We start from the raw sequence: 19658 nt of genomic DNA, 5'->3' as shown, positions 1-19658 counted from the left end.
ATATAATTATCATTGCTAGAGTAATCATCTTTATTCATAAATGAACTGCAGTGAAGTTCCATTTGCAAATGGCACCTTATTAATCATGAAGAAGCACTATTGCTTGTACATCTCAATTATGTTCTTGGCAAAATCGCTGATGTTGTTATCAGAGCTCCCGCCTTCTTCCATAGCGATTCTCGCCATCTCTCTCCACTTCAACGAATTTTCTTTGATCTCTTTCCCTCTCTCTCCTCCCATGACCTCGTTTACACAACTTTCGATCTCTTCACTGGTCACAATCCCTTTCTCGTTCACCCTAACCCTGAGACCCACCTTCCACACCTCCGTGATGAAAGCCGCATTTGTCGGCTGGTCAGTCCACTGAGGCATCACCACCATGGGGACGCCCAAGCTCACCCCTTCCATAGTCGAGTTCCATCCGCAGTGAGTCATGAAGCAACCCACTGAGCCGTGGCTCAGCACTTGGAGTTGATCACACCACTTCACCACCAAACCCTTACCATCTAGTAACTCCGTATCTTGCACGAAATTGCATGGGAGCTTCTTCTCTTCAGACGCTCTCACCACCCACAGGAAGTTGCCCTTCATCCTCTTGAGTCCGATCGCTATTTCCTCCATTTGCTCTTCTCCAAGGGAAGCCAAGCTTCCGAATGATACGTAAACGACCGAGTCGGCATCCTTCGAGTCAAGCCACTCCATGCATGTCTCAGCATCGTTAGGCTTGAAGAGGCTGAGTCCGTAATCTCTGTCGTGTTGGATTCTCTTGTCCAGGGACATAGATGGGACCGTTGGTCCTACAGTGAGCAGTGGGCATTGACTCCCCATCCACTTTACCACCTACACATTTCAGGAAATATATATGCAAATGCAATGAATCCATCGCCTGCACATGCGAGAATCAAATTTCTATCGTTCTATCTGCCATTCTTAGAAGAATTTGTCACTCCTGTCACAATCATAGTACCAACCCTCTAACAAGTGTCTATAACTCTACTTTATAAAAGGGAAAATGACACTTATAATCCCTATAAGTTAGCCTTATGTTCAATATTGTCCTTTTCTTACACCAAACACAGGAGACAATCACCACAAGTTCTTAAACTATTGTCAAATGTGGAATGTATTTCCTAAAATTTCAATTTGTTCAATTTAATCTCTCAACTTTCCACAACAAAGTTTAGTATCCATAAATTTTTATAATTACTTTATTGTCCAGATTTTAGAATGTCCTTTCATTTCCAGTGATCTCCTAAATAAAAAAATAAAAAAATTGCTAACTTTTTATTATCGTTGTTTTAACCTTTTTGGACATTATGAATACTACAATAGTTAAATTTAGGTATATTTCAACTTATGATTTCTAATATAGTAAAAGTATAACCTCACTAGAGTTTGTATCAGGTTGATGTCTTAAATGTTTTCATAAGATTATCAGGTTGTGTTTTCTTTTAGTTAATTCTGTGTGTCTCCGTTTTTTTGTCCAACCCCTTCACCATCAAAACATTTATTCAACAGTGTATGATGCAGTCAAGTGGAAGAATCAATTTAATTTCCAACATTCTATCTACCTTTCTTAGAGGAATTCATCACTCCCGTCTCAATCCTAATTCAACCATATAACAAGCGTCTATCACACTACTTTGTAAAACAATTTTTGTTTTCCTGTTATTTTGTGGGCTTAGCCAAAGTTTAATCACATATAAAAAACAAAAAAAAATGGATTTACGCCGTCATAAAGGTTTTGAACTGAAATTGACTTGTTTCATCACATCGTTTATAGAATGACCGTCTGCCTACTGTATTTTCACACGGGGGCATATTAATGGGGGTGCTACTAACCTCAACCTCGAGCTCCGCGAAGGTATTAAACAAGCGCCAGTTAGCTCTCATCACGTTGGAGAACTGGGCCAGCACGAGTTTCCCAAGCGCAGGATATGCATCAACATCGACCACGAAAGAAGGAAGATCGTTCAAACTCAAATTCGAGATGACCGGAGGGACAGAATCATGTCCCTGTCCTCGTGAATCTTCTAAGGGGAACTTTAGCGTTCCTCGGTGAACATGGTGATAAATGGCCCCAACCGCGCAAGACTGAGTGAAGAACGAAGCTCCGTGCATGCCGTGTTGTATCGCTATGTCAAGAGCCCAAGGCATGACCGAGTCATACACCAGAACTTTCGCTGGATTATCTTGAGAAGATTGATGTCGCTCGATGAAATTGGTCAGACTCTTTGAGACCGAAACTGTGAAAAGTTCAAAGTAGACATCCAGGCTCAGCTCGTCGGTGTCCACGCCCTCGAACCCGTCAGATATTTGCTCGATCTTGATTGAACTCGTTCCGTGGTTTGTCGAATGGAGGGACTTGGAAGGTTCAGAGATGGGGATTATGAGGGCAACGTTGAGACCCTTTGAGGCTAAGCGTTTCGAGAACTCGACCATAGGGTTTATGTGACCTTGTGCGGGGAAAGTGAGAACAAGAACATGGGTTGGTTTGAGGATCCTCTCGTTTTTCTGATTGTCCATTTCTTGTCGAGCTTCAACTCTTTCAGAAGCTGATGAAACGCGAGGTAGAGAGGTTGATACTCATCTTGGGAGGCTTGTCATTTAATATATAGAACCAGATATTGAGCACAAACATGAACCAGATGAATCGTTTGAATGGTAGTTATACGGATTGGATGAGTACCCGTCACTCAAACCAACTCGTACGTTCATTTAATAGGAAACACTCGTCATTGTACTTCCTTCGGATGAGCTCCTAGTGCGTCTAATAGCTAAGCAAAAGCCTCAAATGCAAAAGTAAAATTGAGAAAGCAAGAAAGGGTGTGGTGATTAGGGGTGAGCATGATTCGAATTGAGCTAGTCCATCCCCAACTCTAGGACCAACTCGCATAGTGTTAGTTTTTAATTTTTTGAACCAAGAACCGACCTTATTGAGTTTGGGATCGAGGAATGGACCAACCCAATGGGTTCGGTCTGGTTCCAAGTTCGACTTGGGACCAACTGATAATTTTTCTATTTTATTTTTTGTACCCCTAAAAAGGTAACCAAGGACTAGACCGACCCAATGGATTCAGTAATGAGCGAGGTTAGCTAAGAGAGGCGAGCAGTGAGCGTCGAGTGGGGCGAACATCAAGCAACAAGCAGGGCTAGCATCAAGCAGCTAGTGGCATGAGTGACCAAAAGCAAGCGAGGTGAGTGTCAAATGGCGAACGGAGAAATTGTTTCTTTTGATTTTGGCAAATTGAAGACTAAAAGGACATAATATAAAAGAGAACGAGTACTAGAGTAGAATACCGCGAGAAGTTGTTTATGCCATTATGGATACCGTGATGACTCCCCACAAAACATTTTCTTCTTTTGTAAAATATGGTTATTGATGTCGTAAAAGACATTAAAAATCTAAGTTATTAAAGAATAATGTAAAATTACTTGGACTCATCACTACGAAGCTATTTAGTGTTGTTGACATCGTTTGTTTTAGGGTTTTCTCTATATAAATTGTCAGGGTTGGTCTAAGTTGGATTGACCCTAAACTCTTAAAACCAATGATCAACTCGCACAGTGTTAGTTCAGGAATCCCAGGATCAAAGACAGACCTAGTTTTCATGGGAATCGAACCAAGACCAGTAGGGTTGGGTTGGTCTAGAGTCGATCAAAGGTTGACGCAGGTTGACACTTAACCGATGCTCACCCCTAGTGGTGATTTACATTGTTTGGCCACTAGCCTACCTTCTTTCGTTGTCGCAAATGATGAGGCGCAACATCTTACTTGACTAGATTTAAAAGCATTCGAATACGTGATAAAATGTCATTCACCGTGAGATATTGCAAGAACAAAAAAAATATTTATGTCAAAACCCTAAAAGGGAATTATATGATAATCCGAGTAGTCCTCTTTCGTCACCAATCTTGTGAAAATCTTTGTCCCCCCCGGTTGAAATCATCATAAAATATCTATGGGAGCATGTGAGGTATGGACACCTATAGTGCCAAAATTTAGTACGGAGGGACACTTAAGTGCCAAAACTTTGGAAATGTACACTTAAGTGCTAAAATCGGAGTAAAATGGATCACTTAAGTGCTACTCAGCTAAAAAATCCGCCAATTACTAACGTGACAATTTTCCAACGAAGTGAGTGCAAAATGGCATCGTTTTGCATATTGACATAGCAAGAAAATGCAAAAACGACGTTGTTTTGTCTATGATGTGTAAATAATTAATATAAAAATTAATTAAATTAAATTTAAAACTAAATTTATTTAAAATATTCTAAAAAACAAAAAAATTAAAATTTTAAAACTTAAATAAAATAAAGGGGGGCAAGGGAGGCGATTGAGGGTTGAGCCCTCGCCACGCCACCTCCTCGCCACCGCCGAGAAGGATCGGCGGCGAAGGGGGAGGGTTGGCCGGGTTGTTGGCCCCGGCCGACCGGCGGTGAGGGCCACGAGCTCTCGCCGGATTTAGGCGAGGGCTTGCGGGCCCTCGCCACCTCCCCCGTTATCGGCGGGAAGGGCCGACGACGGTGGGGAAGCATCGGCCGGGGTTGCTAGGCCTTACACAAAGCAACGGCGGGGAGGCGGTGAGGGCCCGCAAGCCCTCGCCCGATTTAGGCGAGGGTCGCGGCCCTCGCCTAGATTCAATGAGGGCTCGCGGCCTTTGCCGGGCCGGTCGGCTAGGGAGTGGCGACCACGGTCGACCCTCCCCTCGGCGGCGGGCTCAACCTCGCCGCCTCCCTCCGGGCGCCCCCTTCCCTCTAAATTTTAAGTTTTTTATTTTTTAGAATATTTTAAATAAATTTAGTTTTAAATTAAATTTAATTAATTTTTATATTAATTATTTATATATCAAAGACAAAACGACGTCGTTTTTTTTATTTTCTTGCAATGTTAGCGTGCAAAACGACGTCGTTTTGCACTCACTTCGTCGAAAATTACCACGTTAGCAATTTGGCCAGATTTTGGCTGGAGTGGCACTTAAGTAATCCATTTTATTCCGATTTTGACACTTAAGGGTAACTTTTCAAAGTTTTTGCACTTAAGTGTCCCTCCGTGTCAAGTTTTGGCACTTGGGGTATACTTCGGCTGAACTTGGTTCATGTTCATTAATTAGATATCTAATATAGGAAAATCATTTGTTGAGATACATATCTGGGTGTATAAGTATTATGTATAGATAGCATTGAGGAAATTCATGACAGGAACTAGGAAAGAACATGAAGGAGCCCAACTTCTCAGAGTACTTTTAACGTGTACCTATCTAGATCTAATTTCATTCAAAAGCACAAGACAAATTAATCTTGAGCCAATTGAATATAGTTGATATTCTAATCAACCACGTGATTATCCGGATATGGAGTTCTCAATTCGTTCACGCAACCTCATGAACGAGCCATTCATACAGTGCAAGTGAGGTACATGGTGAAACTACAATATTTAATTTTTTCAATGATGAAGAAACGTAAAACGTAATCATTCTTGCAATTCACTTGTCTTATCCACCATCACATAAGCTAGGCATATAGCTCTTTCGTCCATTATCAGGTAGAGTTTCCCTAAGTTAGGCTACAGAACATTAGTATATGTCGTCTAAAGAGGCACCATCTGAGCTACTTGCCAATTTACAAATTGTCTGTTCCATAAATCTTTAAACTACATTCTTTGCAACTTAGGGAAAAAAGAAAAACTACACGTCTTGTGTAGTTGTAGTTGTCGCCAAATAATCACATCGTTAATCACTCCAGTGAAGATGGAAGGATATATGTGAGGCGACAATTAACATCATATCAAGGGTTTCTCGCTTAATAATTGAAGGTTACCTGTCCAGATTTTGTTAAATGCACACCAAGTGTTCTGGATTAATGTCATTAGGACCTAACAAGAAGAGACCACAAATTCTACAAGGAGGCAGGGCACAACCAAATACATGAGCTGGCAACGACGTATGCAAAAATTGACATCACTGCTTATCGAAGCAAAAGGAGAAGTTTTCTGCAAATCAATAGACCGTGCTTCGAATTTTCCACGTGTCGTTGCACTATTGTCACGATTTAGATCTTTTGTTTTCGTCGGTAAGTGTCACACTTCATTTCACTACGGAACAAAAGTGCCATGCCATGATTGACTAGGATGGTCCAAACGTGTCCTGATTACCGATGACTACGTACCTTGTCCATGTTTTCTTTGTCAATCTTAGAAACACAAAAAGATAATTATAATAACAAGGGAAAATCTCAAATAAGGACCTAAAGTTGAGCCATTTTCTCAAAAAAGGATTTAAAGTGAACACTGTCTCAAATAAAGACCCGGAGTGGCTAACTTACTCTCTATTAAGGACCTGAACTTCTAATTTTATTCACAGCCAGGGGTACTTTTGTCCAAGAATATTGTTATTTATTTTTAGTCTCTCTCTTTCTTCTTTTTTCTTTCTTCATTTTTCTCACTCTCTACATCACCTCCATTATCAATTCCTCCATCATTCTTTGGGTCATCTTGTTGTATGCCCAAGATTAGGTTTTCTTTAACACGAGCCATTACAACGAAGTCTAACTCATTGAAAATTTTAAATTTCGCTCCTCAAAATGATATGTAGACAATTTCATGAAGCCGAAATGAGCTTTCAAAAAATAAGTTCTTTTATTTCAACGTTCATCGCAAATTCGATCTCAAATTCATAATATGAATATGCTTTTACTGAGACTCAACTTCTTGTCCAACTCCCAAGGTATGCAACTAATCCCTTTGGCGACATATTTCTCTCACCTCGAGAGTGCATCAAACTCCACTTATTCCGGGCCTTCCACTAACCCAACAACTACAATTTTTTGTGCTGTTTTCAGTCCTGCTTGCCAACAATAGAGTAGCAATATCCAAGCATCCCCAGATCATCTTGTTTGACTAACTTATGCCTCTATTCAATTAACACTTCGTGATCAACAATTTCATGCCAAAGAACAATTTTGTTGCAGCTAGCGACTATTTCAACATCGGCAAAAGTTTGCCTCATCCATTTCAAATTTGGGTTTGCCTCTCTTGCGTAAATTCAATCTTTCAAGGATTCCCCTTCCCCTTTGCAATGCCAATGGCTCCTTTCAATAATCCCTAGTCTAGAGACACCCCTCACACTCTTGCCATTCTCATCGACATAGCTCTTCTCCTCAATTAATGCCCCATCTTGAGATTGATCATTAGTCATATCTAACATCATTAACTGTAGAAACTGTTGTACTTCGTTGTCCAATTGCCGCCATTGATAAGTCCTATTTGAGCTCTCGGCCTCATCGACCACTGCCCCTGATAGAAAATCCAACATCGTCATCGTTAGATGGAGGTCAATCCAAGCTTTAGGCTGAGCACAAGCGAGCCGAGATTTGATGCATCTTGAGGAACTAAGGATTTTAGCATCCGAGAAGGTGGCCAATAGCAAATAACTCCAATTCGACTTCTTGTCACTAGGACCAACTACGTGATGATGTGAAGCTCACGAGGTCGCTAGTAGGGGCCTTGATTATGGTGTTGAAGAGGGAGGCAATGTAGAGCGAAGGAGGAGGTGTGAGGAAGATGAAGAAAGAAAAAAAATTAAAGAAAAAATGTTCTTGGACAAAATTATCCCAAGCTGTAAATAAGATTGAAAGTTTAGGTCCTTATTTGAGACAAAATTAGTCACTTTAGGTCCTTATTTGATACAATATCCACTTTGGATTCTTTTTTGAGAAAATGAATTCACCTCAAGCCCTTATTTGAGATTTTCTCTAATAATAATGAAAATTTAGAAAAACAAACACAGAAGTCATTCTCGAAGTTGTCAAGTTGAATTTCACATCAAACCCAGCGGTCTCAGGTTAAGCATGGACACGGCAGGAAACAGGGAAAAAATTAATTTATTCTTACTGCCGGTTAGAAAAAGAAAGAGAGATGTTTGGGTGACTGTTTTTTATTTACTTCGAGAACAAACGTCTGTTTTAGAGATGATTGGGTGATGGGGGCAAGAACAGGGAAAAGATTAATTTATTTTTAATGTCGGTGAGGGAAAAAAAAGATGATTGGGTGACAGTTTTTATTTACTTCAAAAAAAAGTCTGTTTTTGAGTATAAAAACCAAATAACAAATACTTATAAATTATTGTGAGATCCATTCTTTCAAAAATTTGTAACTTACAACAAACTTTTATTCTTACCGTAGCTCAAAGACAATTATGTTAGCAAAGCCCAAAAAGAAAACTTCCAATCTGTGATGTGGCTTGATTTGACTAAGAGAATTGGTAAGTTGGTAATAAGTTGCTAATTTGCAAATTGTGCATATAAAAAGAATTGGTAATTTGATAAAAGGGTTAAAATTACCATTAAGTTACCAACTAAATGGCAAGTTGGAAAAGTTACGACACCTTTTAGAAATAATTAACAATTGATTACGTTTTACCAACTAACTTGCCAATTAAATTTGCTAATTGTTATGTAAAAGTTCTCATCTAAATTAGAGTGACTTACCAAATTTTGTGACTTATTGGATTTACTTGAAAAATAAATAATTATAAGAAGCAAGGTTAGCTCTGGATGCACATTTGGATGCACCTCCCACCTAGTGCGAGTGCACCGGTGCACTTTAGGATTGACTACATCTCACATTAAGTTGAGGATTGAGATGACAGATTATTTATTCTGTTCATTATTAAGTGAAGAGTACATAAATCTATTTATAAGTTTTATATGATGACTGTTGCGACCCAACCTCTTGAAGCCAATGAAGGGAGGAAGGGAGAGTTTAGGGGTACTTGACCATAAGAATTTTATCATAATCCACGTTCCAAAAGACATTATCACTTGCCTTTTGGGATGAACCCTTGTGAATCCCATTGTTCATGGTTGTGAGTTCTCCCTAGCTTGTACCTTGTGCGATAGTGGAAGGTGTTGTGATTAATACCCACATGGGTGACACTCGAAAGAAGAGGATGGTTAATAGCGAATTTCAAGGCACCTTTACCGTAGTAACCCTCCCAATAGTATTAGCTCCCTATGGATGGCATCACTTCACTCATTAGAAACTTTCCATAGTGGGTTAGACTGTAGTGAACTTCGTCAAGGCCCATACCCCTCACAACGGGTTTATTATTTTATCTAGTTGTTTAGAATAATCTAATAAAGATGGAAGTTGCCACTAGCCTCATTCTTGGGGGTTGGCTAAAAAACCAAATCAAGGGTTGGAAGTGGTCCCTCAATTTCCATGCAACTAGAGATTCTAAATTTAGGGACTTGGGTCATGCTAATATTTCTATTAGAGCTTTTTCAGTACCTAACACTATGTCATGTTTTCTAAGGTGTCTATGCATTTCTTTATACTTTTTTGGGGTTGATCATACTAAGTGATCATGCGTGGATGGTTGGTTCCATACAATTCTATTTGTATAAGAAGAAAAGAAAGCATACAATTGAAATTTAAAGATAAACAACTAAGTAAGTAGTTTAAGGAAAGCAATAAATCTAACATGCAATCCCAAAGGTTAAACTAAAATAAAGGGAAATAAATAAAACCCACATCTTGTCAGGTGTTTATATAACACGAGACAATGCAAAACATATATCGGGGACTAATCACCTTCCATCGTCTTCATGTCTTGATGAGTCATCACCTCCGAAGGACTAATCTAATTCTAACCTAAGAACTTGAACTAGGTACATATAATGGGAAAGAAACAATCATTCACGACAAAAAAGTACAAAACACCAGAGACAATCAAGAACAATCAAACAAATGATATCATATGCACAAGTGAAATAAGGCCCTGGGGTCAGCCATTGCAATTTATGCATTAGTCCCTCTAGATGCCCGCCTGTCATGACCCGATCTCCCACCCTTGAGTCAAAGGAGGGAAAGGTCGGGTTTAGGGGTACTCGATCACGAGATCGAGAGCTCTCTCAAGCTCGTACCCCGCACGACAGCGAGTTTATTTATGTGATCTAGTTGTTTATAACAACCTAAAAATAGACGGGAGTCGCCTCTAGCCTCATTTTTGGGAGTTGGCTAGAAAACCCAATCGAGGGTCGGGAGAGTTCCCTTGATTCCTACGCAACTAGATATCTAGGTTCGGGAACTTGGGTTACGCTAATATTTCTATTAACGCCATTTCGGTACCTAAACAGTACGTTGTGTTTTTCCTAACATGTACATGCGTTTCTTTTTACGTTTTCGGGATCATCGATTCTATTCTAAGTGATCATGCGTGGTGGATTACTTTCATTCTATTCTATTCCTAAAAAAAAAAAATGAAAGGAAAACAATCAATGAAATTGAAATTGCAAGACATGAAGTAAACAATCAAGAAAAGTAGTAAATCTATCATGCAATCCTAAAAATATGAAAGAGAACACAATTAAAAAGAAAACAAGAGAAAAAGAGAAGAAAAAGAGAAAACTTGCAACTCGTCGGGTTTTATACAGCAAATGGAACCCGAGACATATGTCGGGAAAATGAGTATTACATAATAACGGTCGGAGTGGACATCGACCTCCACCATCTTCACGCCTTCTCCATCTTCAGGGCCCTAATCTAAACCTAATCTAAGAAACATGGATTCCTTGCCTCATCTTATATGACTAAGATATGCATAGAAATTGTTATTATAATGAATGGACATAGACATCAAACATGAACATGAATCCAACAAATTCAAGTCACAAACAACAATTATAACTTGGTGACAACATATTATGAATATACACGACGTTCATAGCCAAGAATACAGCATGTTCAGCAAGAACAACAATGAATCCAGTAAACTTGAGCCATGTATGGTAAGAGTAGACATATTCAACGAGCTCACAATGCAGCAGCTTTTACAAATTCAACAAATAGCACATGCCGAGATGAAGATTATGCAAGCTAATAGTGACTATGTACTTGCACATAAAACCCAAGCAAGATGCTATTTTCCTCTAAAGTTTATGGTCTCATCTCACGTGCCAAGCATCAGAAACAAAATATAAGCAATATCGTTGAAGAAAAGCAACAAAGGGTCATTTATCCTACTAAAAGAAAATGAGTTTTATAGCATTTTAGTATGTCCTAAAAATTTCTAGAAGAAAATCACAGCAGAAAAATTACAACAGAATATCACAAAGCAAGGTAAAAAAAAAAAAAAAACAATGTAATTGGAAAGGAACCTATGAACAATTTGTTCCAAGCGAATCACACAACATCAACAATATCATGGGGAACAACTTTCAAAGCAAAAGTTTTCCAACGTGAGCTACATAAGAATTTATGAAAATTCAAGAATGCACAACACCATGTCAGAAATGCGGCAAAATAGCAGGGTATCATGACACAATATCAACCCGGTTAAATGGATTGATGTATCAATACGATCTCCATCTATCCAATCCAAATGGTTCAGAAATTCAGACTAACTATTCATAGCTAAATGCATTGCTGTTGTGGATAGCAACAAATATAATAGAAGGAATTAAAAGAACAGTGAGATAAAAGGGAATGTCATGATCATCTATCATGAGACACTGACTTAAAAAAAATCTGAACAGAAATCAATCAAAACAGAACATCAAAGCAGAACACCTGCAACACCAGATTAGTGCTCGATCTTTGCAAGAAGTGTTAGGCAGGGCAAACGATGGCCAAATCGCACATATAATATGTCTATGGAAAGCTTGAGAAGTTTCTTACAAATCTCCAGAAGACATTAAATCCTAATAACATCATCAACCAGCTCAGTCCAGTTAAAATAGAACATCAGTAAGTCTAAAAAGCAAATCAATTTAAAACTTTTGCAGAATTGATAGATTTCAAAGGTATTTTTCAGCGACCAAATGACATCCACTATGGGCATGCGACATATCAAATCGAAGCTCTAGAAGTGTATTTTTTTTTATGTCTAGAAGGGCTTGAGGTAAAAAAGAAAATCCTCATTTAGCACTTCGTTTAAGCCAAAACAGAGAGTGACATATCAAGTATACGAAATTGTAGATCAAGGCAAATCAAGTTCAATCAATCTCAAGTTGATGATCATTGATCATCAATCCATAAAAAAATCATCTAATAACATTGTATAAAAGCAATCAATCAAAAGAAGCACTCATAAGAGAAGCAAAGTCAGCAAATAGAACCTCCTCTCATTCTCTACTTGGTCTCTAGTACCTTAAATCAAGGTTTGTACAGTACACCTACACGAAAATGAGGTCTTGAAACTATGTCGAAAGTCCCCACATCCGAATCGAAAACAAGTCTACTTTAACCATGATAAGAACAAAATCCAGCAAATCCCATCCCATAGAATTTCAACACCAATTTCCATCCCTGTGCAATACAGCAATCGTTCATCTTGACTACATAGCACAGAACATGGCAATTATCATAAACGACATGCAAGCTAAGGTGATTTGGCAAAAGAGGCTAATGAAGGCATGCAACTTCGGAGCTAGAAAGCAGATACAAGTACAAGATCGAAAAAGAAAGAGCGATCGAGCCAGAGAGAGCAATAGATTGTACGTGAGACAAAGTAATCGAGCTAGAGAGAGAGAGAGAGAGAGAGAGTTTTGCCATGGAGGATGATCGATCTAAGGTTTCCGGTGCGGAGGAGGAGAAGGGAGAGAGATCTAGAGAGAAAATCAGCCCCCCAAGAAAAAAGAGAGCCCATTCCCGCCTCCAGCTCGGTCCTTTTTTTTTTTAAAGAGAAGCCGTTCGGCTGTTTTAACCGAAAACAAGAGAAGCCCAAAACCCCCTCTTTTTATTTTTATTTTTCCTTTCCTTTTTTTTTTTTTTAAATCTTTTTACATTTCTACAAAAATGGATGTTTAAAACATCAACAAAAATTTCAGGTGTCAACACCGCCCCAATTTATTTTCATGATTTATAGCCATTAGTGACCATTTGTATTCCCGCATGACCACTAACGCTTATAAGTCCCTATGACATGTTTTGAGCGAATCCCACAATTGTCCCACCAAAACAAACATCGTACCTAAACATACATTTGAAATCCACATACATCAATAAGAAATAAACATGCAGGTAAGCCCTCGAGCCTTATTTTCCAAACAATCAAAAAATTTGAGTGAGTTGACAATGGATCACTTATTCATTCAACAGGCTCCAATTACAATCATAGGCACTTAAAGAAGTAAACAAACCAATAGTTATGAGAGTTTTAAGAGTTCAAATGATGCTAAAAAATCATTTGAAAAGCATTTAATAATTAATTGTTAGACAACATGCTAATGGTATAGCAAAGACGTGTAATAGCTATGGAAGGTATATAACCACCAAGCCTAACTCGGGTGCAACAATGGACACTCTGATCGAGCTTCGTAGGCACCTTAAATATGGTCCAAACTTCAGACTACATCAATGCTAAACTAAAAGCAATGATTTGAAAGTTTGGAATTCAAAGATGATATCAATATTGTGTGCATGAGCATCAATTGAACTAAAATCACGTTCAAATCAACAAAAGCGGGAAAATTCAGACAAGTTTATGTCATTTGAGAGGTCTACAAAAGCATGCAAAAGTGCTTTTTATTTTCTGAAATTTTTGTACTAAGAATTCGAAAAGCGAGGAACAAAGTCCATGAAGACATGCAAAGAAATTCCACGTGCAACTTGAGCTACAAAATTCTAGAAGACAAACACAATAGAACTTAACAACAGAGAACAGGGTAAAAGAAATCGGCGAAATTGGAAAGGAACCCACACAAATTGTCCCCAAAAAATTACGTAGCATAGAGAACATCATAAGGAAAAACTTTTGTGAAAAAAGTTTCTTAAGAAGAGTAGTCTAAGAATTTACAAAAACCCCGCAACATGCGACATTACATCAGAAAATCATCAAAACAGCAGGGTAACATGCTATTGCAACTAAGATTTTGCCTAGCAAACAAGTTCTAAAATGCAAAATTGCACCACAATAAAGATAAAAGAGTGACAAACAAAGTTCATTAAGGGCACATTTGATAACGCTTCTGTTCTCAGAAACAATTTCTGATTATAATTGATCTTTTTTATTCTGTTCTCGGGAACAATTTCTAAGCCTTTTAAGCCATTTAGTGACTGTCCAAAATTTCAATTCTCGGAATAGAATTGCATTTGGTACTATGCTCAAAATTTCTACTCCAAATCATTTTATTTTAATTTTTAAATAATTTTATTACTTTTTCTTATTTTTTCCTTTCTTTCTCCTATTCTTCTTTGTTAAGTGGCCGGTTGCTGGCCTTAGAATGACCAGCGACCGGCCAAATAAAGGCTGATGACCTCACCAGAGCGTTGCCGGCCCTCGTCGGTTGAGCCTCGCCGGCAGTTGGGCGAGGCTCAACCGAGCCATGGTCAGGTAAGCGGCCTCGCCTAGATCCGGCGAGGTCGAGCTCACCAAGCCGCTGGTAGGGCTCGACCTCATTGGGCCACTACGAGGTGGGCTTCGCCCGGAGGAGGAGGACACGGCAAGGGGAGGTGAGAGCAAATAGAGAAGCAAGCCATCGTCGTTGTGTTGCGGTTACACTCTGCTTTTGCTTCGTGCGAATGGCGGGGAAGCCCATAGGTTCTTTCTTCCATGACTGGAGTTGTTGACACCTAAATTTTACAATTTTATTTAAGACTTAATTGGGTAAAAATTAGGGATTAACTTTCAAACCCTAGCCAAAAAAGAAAAAAAAAATTATAAAAAAAAAAGAAAGAAAGAAGAAGAAGAAAAAAAGAAAATTTTTACTAAATTGCATCGCGTTTTAGCATTAGGAATATTTACATCACTAATGATAATTTTTTTATTTATTTTATTTTATTTTATTTTTCTAAAAAGTTTGCTAATTAAAAAAGAAAAAAAGAAAGAAAAAGGAGAAGAAAATCGAATGAGGCCGAGTAGAGGGCTTTTCTTCGTCCGTGGGTTCGTCGACCTATCTCTTTTCCTTTTCTCTCTTTTGCACTTGGGCTGACCCATCTCCTTTTATTTCAACCCAGCCCATGCGTGAGTCTTCTTCCTCCCCTCACACCGACCATGCTCCTACAAAAGAAGGAGAAAAGAGAAACGTACAAGCCGGGGCGAGGCATAGGATCGCGAGGTCAGAGGATCGCGAAGGCAAAGGATGGCATGATCGCAGGGTTGGAGATCAAGCGGCCGTGATAGGCTGGCGGTGGCAGAAGCCATGCACGCTTGTTGTTGGCTGAGCTTAAAGGAAGAGAGCAAAGAGAAGAAAGAGGTTCTTGGCTGGTTCTTTGGTTCGAGAGAAGGAGGGGGAGCAAGAGAGAAGGAGAGGACGAGTCGAAGGGAGAGAGGGAGTTCGAAGGAAAGCTCCGCCGTTGTCAGTCGTCTGCTCGAAAGCCACCATCCGTCACAGCCCTTCTTGTGAAACCAGGTAGGTCTCTCGAGTGCTTGTGTTTTGTTCTCATGGGGGGTGTTGGGCTGGAGCTCGCAGCCGACCAATTCACGTGAGCTTCGATCCTACTGATCCTTCACGGTTGTTTATGGGTGTTTTGGTGTGCTCTACTAGGAACCTAGGCTCATGTTTAAGTTTCGATCGAGGCAAAAATCCCTTGCATCAGTAGCGCATGCCAAATGCTTGTGAAAATACGTAGATGATTCTGAGTCTTGAAAATTTGTTAAAGTTGGGAGACAGTTGTTCTTTGTTCATATATGTTCCAAATGTGATTAATCTGTCCCTTAGTGAATCTCGAGTGTTGCTCATGCAAGTCGTGTTGATGTTTGCTCAAATCTATGCCCTCAAGCGAGCCTAGGTCCTCCTTCTAACTTATGCACCCCATATGTTTGACAAAATGTCTAAAAGACAACCAAGAAACAACCTGAGTTTAAACTCGTCCTGATTGGTGTTTGGTCATATATATGCGGGACCGTGCCTGTTTTTTATGTTTTCATTACGATTTCATGCAATTTTCGCGGAGTGATCATGTATGTTTAAGCCGGGGATGTTCGCATCCGAAAATGGTTCAGCCGTCACCGGAGTTAGATGGCTGGCGACGATTTGCGCCGGTCAGGGTGGTTTGGTGTTGGAAGGGACGCTAGGTGCTTCGACTTTTATGCTCCGTTCGTTTCGCGAAAAATAACTTCCAGGAAAATATTTTCCGAAATTTCCGGTGTTCGGGTGGGCGGAAGATCACGGTCAAGGAAAACATTTTCCGGTCAACGGAAAATCCCTTCTTGAAATCTTGGAAAATGTTTTCCTCTTTTGAAAAGAGGAAAACATTTTCCATGCCTCTCGCCTCTCACACGAGCTCTCTTCCTCCGGTTCTCGTTCTCTCTCTCTCTCTCTCTTGCTCTCCCTGCTACGAAGCCGAATTCGACGACGTCCTTCTCCGGGTTCAGCCTCCGCCCTCCCCGGCCGCTCCCCGCCCGCCTGCTCCCGGCCGGGCGTCGCCGCCGCCGCCGCACTCGCTTCCCGGCGGCTCGAAGCCGCTCGGGAGGATCCGGCTCAAGAGGGAGCACCCGCGGCGGCGCCGGGAGGCTCGTGGGGAGCCCGCCGTCCAGGCCGCTCGTCGTACGGTGCGAGGCTTCCGGTGGACGGGTGAGCCTCGCCGGCTTGGGGCGGAGCTCACAGCCTCGCCCAGATCCGGTGAGCTAGGCGGGGCTCGGGCCTCGCGGAGCTCGCCGGATTTGGCGGCGGAGCTCGAGCTCGCCTTGATCGGGGCTCGAGCTCCGCCGCCAGATCCGGCGAGCTCGCGGCTCGCCGCACCTGGCGAGCTCGGGCAAGGCCCGGCCCCGCCCCACTCGCCGGATGGGCGACCAGATCTTGGTCGGCCGGATCTGGCGACCGGATCTTGGTCGGCTCGCCATCGTTAGGCGTGCGGCGGCGGAGGAAGGAGGAAGGAGGAGGAAGAAGGAGGAGGAAGGAGGAAGGAGAAGGAAAAGAAAAGGAAAAATAAAAAGAAAAAAAGAAAAAAAAAATAAAAAGAAAAAGAAAGAAATTAGTTAACGAACGGTGGAAAATGTTTTCCACTCAAAATTTAAGTTTTAGCTTAACACCGGAAAATATAGCCATTTTCCTGGAAAATGACTTCCGGGAAAATATTTTCCGGAGATAGCTCATTTTCCGTGAAACGAACGTAGCCTTATTATTGTTCGAATGAGTTTTGGTAAGGAAGCAGTTTCCGTGAGGAGTGTTGTGAGGAAGGACAAGACGGTCTTCGGGAAGGAGAAAGAGGGAGCAGGGAGGAGAGAGAACAAAAAAAAAAAAAAAGAAAAGAAAAAGAAATAAGAAGGGACAAAACAAGAGGGAAAGACGGTGGAGGGATGTTCTGCAGCTAAAAAAGACAAAATGAGAAAAAGACAAAAAAAGGAAAAAAAGACAAAAACTATAAATATATATTTAAAAAAATTATTCGACATGGGTTGGACCTGCGCTTGGATCGGATCGGCGGGTCATCGGTCCTACCCGGTCCAAACCTGTTTTTTCTGAATATAATAATATTAAATATTAAAATATAATAAAAATTCAAAAATTTTCAAAAAAATCGAGAATTTCAAAAAATAATAAAAATTCAAAAAATTCCATAAATTCAAAAAACTTAGAAAAAATTAAAAATTTTGACCCTTTTTAAACAAAATAATTAAGAAATAAAAAAATTTCAAAAATATTGAAATTTCGATTTTTTTAAAGATAATAATTAAAAAAATAAAAATTGAAAAATTAGAAAATATAAAAAAAAGTCGGAAAATTCAGAATTTCATTTGAAAAATTTTAAAAACAAACTTTTCGAGCTATTTTCTTAAAAAATAGGAGTTTCTTAACTCTAAAGTGTGCTAAAAATTTGAGTAAGCTCTTAGGGTGTGCCTTAGTGTTTCAATTGTCTTCAAAGACAATTACTCTTGTTTGCATACTTATGCTGTTTTAATCCCTTTAGTCCAATTAATAGTAGCATTTATCTTTTCATTAATGTCAAATATTTGCTCTCCCATGCAATTTATTTAAATGCTTTCCTTGGTTGCTAACAGTTACTTTAATGATTGCGTACATGTATGATCACGTCACATGTTAGTGGATAAGTATAAAATCAATCCAAATTGCTTAACCAAAATCTTTTTTTTTTCTAAAATGAACAAGATTAGGTATCGAAATGGCATTAATTGGTCATTTAATGTAATCAAGTCCTCGACCTAGATTCTTTGGTTGCGTAGGAAGTGTGGCATACTCCCGTGCCTTACTTGGTTTCTAATCGACTCTAATAGGTTAGTGGCGACTCATTTTTGTGAAATTATTAAGAATGCCCCAATGTCATGCAAGGTATGGGCTTGGGAGAGCCCGCACTTAGTCATGGGACTTAGGTCTGTTATTTAGGCAATAACCCTAAACCTATTCCCTCCCTTTGAGGGTAGGTCCCGATAACTTGGCGACTCTACTAGGGATTTGGTCTTAAATCTTAGAGGACTTAGGCCAAAATTAATTTTGTTAAAAAATATTTTTGTTTGGCAATGAGTATTCTAGGTACTCCTTTAATAGTAAAGGTGTTAAAATGTTTTTGTAGAATGAGAGGTATAAGGGGAGGAGTGATTGTTAGCTCCATTGTCTTGCCAGTGTGGAGTCATGAATGAATGTTCATGTTTTGAATTTATGAAGTGTTGCTTGCCTATAAATTGTCATGCCCGTGTTTCCTCCATTGCACTATGGCATGGCACACACTACTTGCCACCAGACTTGGGCCGCATATGATCTCCTAGGATGGTGTTGAGGTGGATACAACTCCGACTACAACCATGTAGTACGAGTGACCCATCTCAATCCCGAAATTTCTTTCTTGATGTCAAAGATCCCCACCCTGGTCTGCAACCATGCGACACGGTCGGTTCTTTGACAAAGCCGGAGTCATGGGTAACACAACCTAGCCGCAATCTTGTTGTTCGGTCCGGTAATCCTATGGCTCCATTTTGAGCCATATAGATTAGAAATCGAACAACATCCCATATGTATGTCTATGCAATTTTTTAAAAAAAAAGGAGAGAGGAAAGTCGTCTCCCACTGTAAGTATCATTCTTCTTTTTATTTGTTTTTTTCTTTTCAATTGAATTTCATTTAAAAATTCGCGGAGACCAATTAAATGTCCTTAGTTATGTAGGCTTATAATTTAAAAAAAAATTAGCAATCACTCTTGATAAGTGACATTGAATGCAAGTTCTAAACACTTTGATTTGGCTCTGTTGAACACATGATTTTGTTTAAATTTTTTGTTATGGGCTCAAAATCGCATTTTGAAAAAAAAAAAAAAAGCTTTCAAGTTGCGATTATATATTGAGGCACAAGAATTGGAATTGCATTTTTAATCAAATTCTCTCATTCACATATTTTGGGACTAAAATGCAAATCACATTTAGTGTACAAATTCCTCAAAATAGAAGTCACTTCATTCAAACATCAATGCCATTTTTGCATATGAAACTTTTGGAATAAAATGGACATTCGATTGATAGCCACCAATCGATCTTTTAATGATGCCCTTTCTCTTATGACAAATCTTTGTGAAATACCAAAATCCCATAATAGGGACTATGGGGCATGTACTGTCATCATGATTTTGCTATAAGAGGTGACCTCATTGAAAGATCAATTTTTCATTCACACACTAACATTGTATTCTTTACGCAGATCATGTGTAATGACACTTCTTGACTTCGCTCACTTGATCATGCCAAGAAGTTGACTTTAGAATTAGGA

General features: G+C 39.6%; 1 protein-coding gene across 1 annotated transcript; it reads right to left on the bottom strand.

Annotated features, from left to right (window-relative positions):
* LOC120294661 (UDP-glycosyltransferase 74E2-like) lies at window positions 1–2611 on the bottom strand. Its single transcript, XM_039315014.1, has 2 exons — window positions 1843–2611; window positions 1–840 (listed from the first exon to the last, which is right to left on the bottom strand). The coding sequence occupies exons 1-2, from the start codon at window positions 2524–2526 to the stop codon at window positions 97–99; spliced, it is 1428 nt and encodes a 475-aa protein (XP_039170948.1). The 5' UTR covers window positions 2527–2611; the 3' UTR covers window positions 1–96.
* Window positions 2612–19658: the final 17047 nt, after the last annotated feature.

Source organism: Eucalyptus grandis, chromosome 6, assembly GCF_016545825.1.
Source record: "Eucalyptus grandis isolate ANBG69807.140 chromosome 6, ASM1654582v1, whole genome shotgun sequence".
NCBI lineage: Eukaryota > Viridiplantae > Streptophyta > Magnoliopsida > Myrtales > Myrtaceae > Eucalyptus > Eucalyptus grandis.
The sequence above is the reverse complement of the archived record's forward strand: the minus strand, read 5'-3'. Positions and strand labels throughout refer to the sequence as shown.

Bases quoted from the DNA above. Each gene is read 5' to 3' on its own strand.
- LOC120294661 (XM_039315014.1), bottom strand. From the start codon at position 2,526: ATGGACAATCAGAAAAACGAGAGGATCCTCAAACCAACCCATGTTCTT. The intron at 841-1,842 runs GTTAGTAGCACC...TGAAATGTGTAG, and splicing joins TCGCGGAGCTCGAGGTTGAG to GTGGTAAAGTGGATGGGGAG.